Consider the following 11,101-nt stretch of genomic DNA (forward strand, 5'->3'; position numbering starts at 1 on the left):
TTGGAAAGTATACAACTAATTAATATAGGGAGAAGTAAATAATTTTAGTACCTGACTTACTAACTAGTATTAACTAGGTCGTTTTCGGGGTCGTAAACTCTGCAGTCGCAGAACTTTGGTCAATTTCCGGCTACCAAAAAGGGAGAAAGAACTAGATTGAAGCCAGAAGCACTGCTTTCTCTTTCTTACTGTAAATAATTTCTATGTCTTGCTGTGAGGAAAAGCATTTTTTTTTTTTTGTAGTTTCATTAAGTGAATTGTGCCCTGAGTTAAAAATCCCGCTGTTCAGTTTGTGAGCTACTTATGTCCTTGTTTGTCATCTTGCTCCTCTCCTCTCCATGCCTCTGGTCGGATCATGTTTACCGCTACTGCTGCAGTTTTTCTGTTAGTCACTACAAACCTGCCTGGAGTGAAGTACAAATATAGAGCATGTAAACTGCAAAATGCTGGAGATCAAGTTGAACTGAATCACAAAAGGTTAAAGGTTTGGCTTCATAACTTGTCAAAAAAAAAGAAAGCACTCGTTCGTCAATCTACTCATGAAACAGTATAGAAGTTCAAATCCAAAGGCATGTAGCTTATCCTTAACCACCATTTTGTATTTTCATTGGTCAGTGCTTGACCTTTTCTGCAAAACCAGATCAAAAATAAATGTAAACATGCCACAAAACAAACAAAAAAACGTATGGTTGTAACAAATCAACTTCATTTTTATGCAGCATTATTGGTTGAGAAATGTCAAAAACCTTCTCCCACATGTCTTCTCCCCATCATCCCATTCATCTCTAACTTTTCTGTGTAATCAGTTGAAGCCCATATGATGAAGCAATGTTGCAGCAGAAGAACACATTACCAAAAATGACTCTTGACTGAGGCCACACTGTGGTGACACGGCCGGTCATCGCCAGCAGAACAGAACAGAACGTGCGAGAGGATGACATATCAGACAAAAAGAAGAGAGAAAGTGAAATGTGAAGGAGGAGTTGGTGAGAGAAAGAGACAAAGAAGTGGGAAGATGTGGATATGAACATAAAGCTTAGCTCAGAGCTGTAGGATACAAATAAGAGAGGTGATTTGTGGAAACCCAGTGGAACCGCTCCATGTGAGTCCAGAAAACGTGGCACACTAAATCAAAGAAGAAAGAGGAAGTTGATCTATGATGACTTTATTCAGCCAAACTCTGAGAAAATCTAGAACCCAGAAGTGCAAGCTGTGGGTGGTCCGATTCTCTTCTGCTGTTTTATGATTAGAGAGATCAGACATGCCCACCCCCAGCTTTCCACAAATATTCTGGGCTTTTTCAGCTTCTGACGGTTATTAACATTAGCCAAAAGGATTTCCTGTGGGGAAAATTGCTGCCTGGTGAACACGACTGCACGAGGAGAGTTAAATCTTAGTATGCCCATAGGACATTTGGGCTCAAATTTTACATGATAGCACCACAATATTCACTTTTTTGATTCACAGGTTGCAGGTGTGAGGGGAGAGAATGACAGCAAGGAGCGAAGGAGAGCTAATAAGGCAACTAAAATGAATCTAAGATTGAAGAATGAATAGACTTAAGAGATAAATAAATATAATTTAGAATCACTAAGAACAACTGAACTAAGGTAAAACAGAGACAAGGCTGATGTCTCTAAGTAACTAGAAACTAAGGAACACAGAATAATAACGAAACTAGAATCCATAAAATAAAAAACAAAACAAACTATTACTAATTCTTTGCATATTAAAATGTTAAAAGTCAGGAGCAAACCTATTTAGTGTCTATTTACTGATACCCCCTATTGCAGCCATCTGCCTACAGATACCCCCAGACTAGTCCACATTCATGAAAACCAAACTGACATTAGCAATAAGATTTTGAGAAAAAGAAATGCTTACAGACAAAACAATCAAACAAAGACGTGTAGCAGGAATGATTCAATTAGGGCATAATTTAGCACATGTGCAAACCAGCCATGTATCTGACAATGATCATCATTACTAGAGAGGTAACACATTTCACAGCACAATGAACTCTTAATGTAATTTAGGTTTGGATTCAACCGAGATGGCGTATCGTACTCTGCAGCATCTGAGGCATAATGGTGTCAGATTGGTCTCATGTTGGACTCAGTGGGTTCATGAGAGAACCCACACACATCGTGTCATTCTGCTTTACAATAGCCCAACTACCCAGCTTCATGGATATCAAACCGCTCCTTTACTTGGTACCAGTGAAACACTTTAAATAGACTCATTTCACGTAAAATGATGTTTTTCCAAGCCTTTTATCTGTTTACATTGATGGCTTCCTGCTTACAACATTTAAGATTTGAGCACAGAAACCACATCAAAAACACAATGTACTTAACAGAGAAAACTCAGCTTAATTAAAAGTATGTTTAATACCTGCTTAAAGGTTGTTACTTTTAAAAAGTACTTTTACTTTGACTAAGAGTCTCTTCAGATCCCATATTCTAATTTATTAAAGGTGCCTGTACATTTGATTGTTGCAGAGCTCTTGACCCACCTCTGAATGCTTGTGTTTTGGAAAACACAGCAGATATCTGATATTTTAGGGCCACCTGGTTGGAAAAAAAAATCCAAGTGAGTTTGCCTGTTGATGTACAAGTGGGCGCGTATATGTGCGTGGTTCCCGCTCGTGTGATGCACAAAGAAACGTCTGTCTCCCAGTCGGCCTCTCTTAAGGCGCAGCAGCAACGCAGACCTCTTGCCAATGAGGGTGTATGTTCGCACGTGTTTTGTGTGCTTGCACACTTAAGCCGTCCAAATGTTCTCCACTGAACAGAGATCCAAGAACATGACTCAAACGTCACACCTCCTCTGTTGCTATCTTACTGTCGCTATCTCTTTCACACAAGTCCTTATTTTCATCCCTCTGTCAGCGGTGAGCTCTGTTTTCCAGTCCTGGTTTGACATCAGTGACTTTTCACCCCTAAATATGTAGGTGTCCTTTTCTTGCACACCTACATGTTTATTATCTATTTGCACAGTGGCTATTCTCTGTATTCTTTGACATGAGTGATTATGTATGAGTCCAATGTTTGGTAAGATAACATGAGACACAATCAGACGTCTTACATTTTTTTTAAACGGAAAAGAACGACTGTTGCTGTTGCTCTGAATTCACTTTTATTTGTGTTTTCTGTATGTGCTCTACATAAGCAAGCAAAGTTGGCTATTATTTAGCTTCCCTGCATCTCACACACAGCAAACAATCAATTATGGCTCTGGAGCACATCAAAAGATTTTATTCTCTCGGCTTTGTCTCGTCTTTTGCTTTTTTATCTGTTAGATGCGGAGCAGACCTCAGTTCTTACTGGCTGCTGAAAACGACACAAGAACAACTGAGAGACAGAAGTAACCTGAGGAGAATTTTTAAAAGCAGAATATTGTAAATAAGTCAAAGAGACAAAAAAAAATTCTTAGAAGATGAGTTTGGTTTGGACAGCAGCTCCAGAGCAGACCTGCAGACAATGTCGAACTAGCTACATGAAAGACAGAGAAAAGACCATGAATTCAAACTCTGTTTTTTTTTTTCAATTACATAAAGCAGCCTAAAAAGGACTCGAGCATAAGTGTGCAAATGTTTAAAGAAAAACACGGAGCATGACGTCAAGGTGCTGTAGCAAAACAGGAAAAGTGTGAAAACTGGAGCACAGATACACTCAAGTAAAATGTCTGTGGGGTGGCATAAATTCAACTCCTGAACACAAAATAAGATGAATAACTTGCAAATTGCACTCGCACATGCGAAGGTGAGAACGCATGAATGTGTGTGGGGAGAGGAGGGGAAGCGACAGCAGCGAGGGCCCAGCAGGTGGAGAGAAGTGTGACAGAATAGTGACGCACTCAAACAAGCGCAGAGCTTTTCCACCCCGTCTCTGCACCGCTCCTTCTCTTCGACAAGTTAAATTGGGAGTCATTAATATTCATCTATTCAACATAACTGAGGCGTCGACAGACACTCGCTCACAACCGCTCCCTCCACCTCGCTCACATTCCTAGAGATAATGTCCGTTCTGACTGCTGAGTGACATGGATGGCGTCCAATCAAACCCACACAGTTTATATGTACTCTACAAAGAAGGTGCGTCATGGAATTTTTTTTCCCCCTGCCAAACAGAAGCTCAGAGACCAATGGGAATCTAAAAGATGGGACGAGTGATGCGCTGGTTTCGTCCTTATATAGGCATGACAAACTGGAGTAAGACATTTCTGAGTGAGTTTTATGCCATGGAGAGCAAACTGTGTGTTTGCAGGATGAAAGGGTTGTCTGTTTGCTTGGGATGCAATCTGCCACAAACATATTGTAACTTTAAATGAAAACGAACTGATAATTTATTTTAGCAACTGCATGACTTGAACGCATAGGTTTACAAGTGCAACGTGTCAGAGTACAAAAGACCTGCTGAATCAATGTAATATGCAGTGCATTGCAAAAGTATTCGTATGCAGTAAACTTATTAGAACTTTGTCGAGTTAATGACAGAAACACGTCCCAATAAATGAATACCCCTTTATCGGGGTACAAATGTACAAATGTAAATGGGGTATATACTCAGGTTTTTGTCCATTCTAATTCACAAAATGGCTCAATTATCCATCCATCCATCCATCCATCCATCCATCCATCCATCCATCCATCCATCCATCCATCCATCCATCCATCCATCCATCCATTTTCTTTACACCCTTGTCCCTTAGTGGGGTCGGGATGGCTCAATTATATGGAATGGAGATTGTCTGTGAGCATCAATTTATAACTTGCGCCACAAACAAATTCTTGATTAGATTCAGATCCATACTTTGACTTTTCCATTTCAACATAGAAATATCCTTTGATCTGCGTCCTTTTGTTATAGTGCCTGTTGTGTTTGTAGGGTTGTGTTTCTTATTTTGCCATTGCCAATTTAAAATATGACTTCTTATGGCTGTCTTTCAACAATAGCGTTTTAGCTTGTCATTATTTCATAATTGCTACATGTGTTAACTTGTCATAACATTCTCCCACCTGAATTAATGATCTCTACAGTTCCTCCAAAAAAGTATTTGTTCCTTCTCTTATTGACCTTTTTCTTGCCTGACCTTTCTGATTCAGTGGATGGCCTTGTATTGGTTTGCAGTTCTGCTATGCCCTTGCGAATGCTGGATTGCACAGTGCACTCAATGCTTTATGCATTGTTTTTGAACAATGTTGTTCATGATACTGCCAAAGGTATTCACTCACCCAGGTAAATCATATCAGGTGCTCAGATCATTCACATATACCCAACATCTAGGCATGCAGACTGCTTCTACCTAAATTTGTAAAACAACTAGTCACTTTCAGAAGTCTGATGATATGTTATCTGTGCAATAAATGTCGTGGTTTGGCAGCTGCCAGGAGAAAAACTCTTGCCAGTTTCAGTGAAACACGCCGCTTTGCACAAAATGCTAATTGGAGCTTTGAACAGTTGTGCATTCAGTTAGGACAGTATGGATATTTTTATTCCAAAATGTGCTTTTACAGTTCTAATCGCATACAATTCAAATTACATGTGGTTTTAAAAAGTAGTAGAAATGTGTTTTTACAATGTTAAACCTCTTTGCTAAAACTTTTCAAATGTTGTTTGGGAAATGGGACGATTGTTGTCCATGTATTAATATAGAAGACTTTTGTTATTCAATTTCAGCTCATGAAAGTTTGATGAAAAAGTTTTAACTAAGCAGTTTATAAATTGAAGTGAAATTCTTGTATTTCCAAACGGTGCTTGTCAGGTAAATGTATTTAAGCTCATGTTGCACTGTAAAAACTGACAATGAGTGATTTTTTTTGTAACTCATGATGACATGGCCTCACTTAGAATGACAAGATCATTTTGTCAAAAAAATGACAATCTGTAAGCTAATATTTTAGATTGAATGATTTACATTATGTCTTAATGTGTATTAGTCCCATTTAAGAGAAAGATAAGATTCCTGCTGCTTGAGTTTGTTTTAGATTCACTGAGCAGAGAACTGCAGCCCTGCTCACTTTCTGTTACTGTTTTGCTTTTATTAATAGTTGTGTAGCTGAAAGGGATGGTCAGCTGCCTGTATACACAAGGCCAGCAGTCTCTGTGTGTTTGCGAGTTGGTGTGCGTGAGTTTGCGTGTGCGTGTCTGTGTGCTGTACTCTTTTTTGCTTTGGGTGCTTGACTGGATATTTGCCAAGACATAGAATAAAACTCCCACTCAATCAGACTTTGTTAAAACAAGTATGAATTTATTCTTTCAAGAACATGTCTTTTTCTTTTACAGTAAAAATAAATAACAAGTCAGTGTTTAATATATTAATGACTATTTCTCTCTTCAGATACAAAACATAAAACATGCAGACTGTCAAACTAACAAAGGAAACTTTGGGGGGAAATGGTATAACTGGCACTTTGGTCATCTGAAAGTGACGTAATGGTCACTAGAGAGCACCCGGGCTCAGTTTGACCTCCTCTAGGAGACTTACTAAACAGATAACACTGAATATTTCCCACAGGCTTTCCTCATTGGCGAGAAATATCAAAGGAGCGAAGAGCACCGCGAAGCTCACCAGCTCTGATTGCATCTGTCTGCATGTGTGAAGATTTCTAACATCACCACCTACTCTTTCACTCCTAGTACATCCTGGCCTTCCCCTGATAACCTTCGTTGAAGAATATCTTCCACTACCTTTGAGGGATCGAGATGGCTTGAAATAAAGAGTGTAACATGAGGTGAGCAGAGAGAGAAAATAAAGACATAGTTGTATATCAGCATCGCCTTTGTTCCCTCAGTGTGGATGCCTATATTTGGAAACTTCCTGCTTCAGCTTTAACTCTTTCCGCTTCTTGATCAAAATGTCTTGCAGCCTCAGAATCCCCTGCAAAACTTGACTTTTTTGGAATAGCCTAATCTCCGCCAGCCTGCACGGGGAGTCTTAATTTACTGGCTCCGGATTCCTGTGTTGCTCTCTTAGTTTGCTCACAAAAAGCATCCAATTTACACCTCGTCTGTCCGTTTGGCGCAACCCCTTGGTGAGTCAGTGAAGTGCTAAATCTAGTGACGTATTTGCCTTTGCAGAGTTGCCAACTTGTGAATCCATTCATTGCCTTTGATACACACTCACAGATGCCTGTCATAGCCAGCGCTGCCCATGTGACTGTGTGGTCAGTTCTTTAGGTCCACAAGCTCTTTAGTCACGGTTTTGTCACCCAACAGCAATCTGCTACTTTTGTTTGTGTCTTATATTTTTGTTTTACCATATTCTCTCCCACATTCATATTGCTTCAAAATCACCAACCGCCCACAAAAAGAAAAACCCCTCCAGTTAGAAGATACTCATCAAAGAAAGGCATGATGCAGGAAATATTCAGTATATCTTTTATATCAAGATCATTCATTGGCATTCAAGTTAACAATCATCACACATTATATCAATATGTCACAGAAAGACATCCAAAATCAAAAATCTCCAGCTTTCCGAAAGAAAGCATTCTCTCCATGTGGTTGTCGCTAAACAACACCATATTTACAGAGGGTGGCGAATGGAGGACCACAGGGGAACCAGATTTATTACTTATCTCCTGCAGGTTGCTGCTTCTACTGCCAGCACTGACCTTCTTGTCTCACTCTTATTGCTGCTCAAACGCTCTCCCTCCCTCCCGTTTGCTGTCCCTGTCATCTTGAATTCCCCTCTGTCATCTTTGTCTTCACAGTATTTTTGTGCTCCTGTCTCTTCCCTGCTTCACTGTGCATGGTGCTCTGTCAAGTAGAGGCACAAGCCTTCACAGTTTTCCTGGATCCAAATGAAAAGTGATTGTGCTGGACCACAAAGTCAGCCTGAACACTCGCACAACACAAACCTATTTACATGACACTTTAAGTGGTTACAGTAGTGTAATTACTGTACACTGTTTCTAACAGTAATTGTAGTATTCATAGCAGCCAGGTAGCTGGATGCACTAATAGCACTAGTAGTATTGACTAAAGTTGAGGTGACAGAATTGACAACATCGTACACAACTGCTATCAAATTCCTTCTTCCTGGTGATGGACTCAGCCCTCGTAGCCCTGCTCGCAGGGAGTCGTAATGCAGGTAAGGCACAGAAAGCCATACCTGTTGATCATTGTAGATGATTGTAGGTGAAGAACTCTTAGCAGCCCTGAATAAGTGTTAAGCCCTATAGGTGGTAGATTAAGAATCTAGCCATTCCCCCAATCTCCCATGCTGTTCCTTGAGAAATACCTGACAGCAGAGTGGGCAAAGGGGGTATAAAGAGTCTAACAGGGTTCCTTCAGCCTCTAAAACAGGCTGGAAGGGGAGGGGTGTGGCACTAAGAGTTCAATTCAGCCAAATAGTAGGTGGAGGCAGATGGTGAACACAGAAAGGGTTAGTAGAGAGAGTAAAGAGGGTGAGGATGATCTGGGAGGAGAGGAAGATGGAGGCAAATCAAACTCAGGTGGACATTCGAGCTCAAAGCACCGCACTGAGACACCTGGTTCTTCATTGCCGTAGTTTGCCCAGTACTCTTCAGGGTCAAGTTTGGGCAGAGCCAGCTCTTCATCCGCCAATTCATACTTGACCACCGAGGTGGTTGTAGAAGGACCTTTTCCATACAAGCCAGCCTTGACAGTCTCTGATGACTTCTCAAAGACGCCTTTTGTGGAGGACTGGGGCTTGTTTTTGTGGAACCACCAGCGGGTCTTGGTGCTGAAGGTGGTGGTGGTGGAGCCAGCAATGGAGCCAGGGTCAGGCAGGGGGCAGAGGGCGAAATCCATCTCTCGGAGGAAGCGGAGATCCTGGCCACGGCGGATGGAAGGAGAGGCACAGATCACCTCAGATGATGAGACACGGGCCTCACGGAACCACTCCCACAGGGCACGGGCCTCACAGCCGCAGGACCAGGGGTTGGCATTGAGGCGGAGGAACTCGATGCCCTGGGTGTCCCTCAGGGTCTGGCTTGGCAGCTCGGCCAGGGAGTTGTTGAAGAGGAAAAGCATCGTCAAGCGGCCCAGATCGCGGAAGGCGCGGCGGTTCACCTGACGGATGCGGTTGTCATGGAGGAGAAGCCGGTCGAGGTTGACCAGGCCACGGAACACGTTCTCTGAGAGGGTTCGGATCCGGTTGCCATGGAGAAACAGCTGGCTCAGGTTGATGAGGTCAGAAAAGATGTCATCTTGCAGGAAGTGAAGGTTGTTTTCCTGAAAACCAAGAAAGGAAGATAAGAAAAAAAAAAAAAAAAAAAAGAACTCACCGTATCTGATCTGGAATGTGGGTAGCACGTGCACAGTGTGGGCAGCTGCATGTGTATGTGAATCAGAAATGTGAGAGCAGCAATGTGTCTCTAGCGCCCCTACCTGCAGGTAGAGGAACTGTAGGCTGTAAAGCTTGTGGAAAATGTCATGGGGCAGGGCAGTGAGCCTGCAGCGGTGCATGTGGAGGCTCTGAAGCTTCTCAAGGCCGCGGAAAGCTCCCCCCTCAAGCCTGTGAAGGCCGGGGTTGTCTCCCAGATCCAACTCCTCCAAGTCCCTCAGCTCACTGAAAGCACCTGCCTCAATCCATGTGATGTTGTTGGAGAACAGCCACAGAACCTACAAGAAGACGTATAAAAATCGTTAGCTATTTTTTTTTTCTTAACATTTAAATGCTTGGAAAATAAAATACAATTAAAACACGTTTTGAAACTTTTTTTTCCCCCTCCTACCTGAGTTCCGAAGCCAAAAGAGCCAACTCTGAGCTCCGTAATCCGGTTGTTCTGGAGGAACACGCGCTGGGACTCGTACGGCACTCCCACGGGGACGGCGGTGAAGTTCTGCGCCTGGCAGCTCACAGTCATGGGCGTCGGGTAACACACGCAGTGGTGCGGACACGCCGACGCCGGATTTGGCTTGCCGAGGACCAGCCAGACCACCAGCCAGAGGGAGAGACCGTCTGGAGGAGAGACAGAGAAGAGAAAGAGGTGAGAGCAGTCCGTGGTGCTGAATTCATCCTCTTTTATTCAGTTCAAAAAGCATGGAGGGTCCTGACGTTAAAGCAGCTGCACTCTTTTGAAATATGTGTTTAATTCTCCAGTTTCAATAAAGAGCTTGAATACACGGAAACTTCAGCTAAAAGTTAGTTTCCAAAAGAATACACACCTCGGAGTTATGCCTATGACACTTACGCACTCGCTCTGACCATTGCGCACCACATGGCCACAAAACCGCTCAGTCAAAACACAACATTGAATTTTGAGACTTTAGTAAAACTCGTTTCTACTTCTACCAATAGGAAAAACGTGCAATTATAAATAAGACGGAAATTATTAATCGGAAATTCATCTGTGGTTCTGAATAGTAAAACGTTCATCGTCCACCCATTTTCTCTGCTTCTAATATACATCACATAAATCACATACATTTTCATATAAAACTTAATGCATTCATGCACAATTTATATCATAGAGCAAACACGTTTCAACTCCAAGTACAATCCAAGAAACGTCCCCAGCCAAAGACGGAAAAGAAACTTACTTCTGCAGTTGCGCATGATGGAGCTTCGTCGGCTCCGAGAAATAGAAGAGTTGTCCATCCTGAACCAAAGCCCAAAGCGAGTTAGCCTGAGAGGGCGAAGTAAAGCCTTGCTATCTCCGCTGATGCTCTGGTTCCCGAGTCGGAGCGACTGAGAGTGTGCCGGCTGATGGCCACCACTGTCCCATATATACTCCAGCATGCCGTAGTTGCCTACGGCAGTGGGCACCGTGGAATCTCCTACGTCACTGCTCGGGGGTCATGAATGAATGAGGGCGGCGAGAAAACGGAAAGGGGAGGGGCCGACCGCGAGGGGATTCTCGAGAAGAGCTTCTACGCGCGTAAAAGGCTTGTTGGAGACGTGCGCTCAGGACTGGGAGGAGGAGACTTTCTCGACGCACATTGGTGATGGCAGAGAGAAGGAAGGGTGGGAGCATGTGTGTGTGTGTGTGTGTGTGTGTGTGTGTGTGTGTGTGTGTGTGTGTGTGTGTGTGTGTGTGTGTGTGTAAGAAGAAGATGAGGGAGGCGGGAGCAAGCCAATAAGGCACGTTGCCCGGTAATGATGACTGGGCTTTGTGGAGGAGCGGAGG

General features: G+C 42.8%; 1 protein-coding gene across 1 annotated transcript; it reads right to left on the reverse strand.

Moving 5' to 3' along the window:
• Positions 1-7,368: 7,368 nt before the first annotated feature.
• Positions 7,369-10,856, reverse strand: rtn4rl2a (reticulon 4 receptor-like 2 a). The gene is made up of 4 exons (XM_008407834.2): positions 10,515-10,856; positions 9,707-9,933; positions 9,360-9,593; positions 7,369-9,203 (listed from the first exon to the last, which is right to left on the reverse strand). Exons 1-4 carry the CDS (start codon positions 10,711-10,713, stop codon positions 8,349-8,351), a joined length of 1,515 nt encoding a protein of 504 aa, XP_008406056.1. The 5' UTR covers positions 10,714-10,856; the 3' UTR covers positions 7,369-8,348.
• Positions 10,857-11,101: the final 245 nt, after the last annotated feature.

Source organism: Poecilia reticulata, linkage group LG1, assembly GCF_000633615.1.
Source record: "Poecilia reticulata strain Guanapo linkage group LG1, Guppy_female_1.0+MT, whole genome shotgun sequence".
In the NCBI taxonomy this organism is placed as follows: Eukaryota; Metazoa; Chordata; class Actinopteri; order Cyprinodontiformes; family Poeciliidae; genus Poecilia; species Poecilia reticulata.

Coding starts and splice junctions, on each gene's coding strand:
- rtn4rl2a (XM_008407834.2), bottom strand. CDS start 10,713: ATGCTGGAGTATATATGGGACAGTGGTGGCCATCAGCCGGCACACTCT. Junction 9,594..9,706: donor CTTTTGGCTTCGGAACTCAG/GTAGGAGGGGGA, acceptor GTCTTCTTGTAG/GTTCTGTGGCTGTTCTCCAA. Junction 9,204..9,359: donor TACAGTTCCTCTACCTGCAG/GTAGGGGCGCTA, acceptor CTTGGTTTTCAG/GAAAACAACCTTCACTTCCT.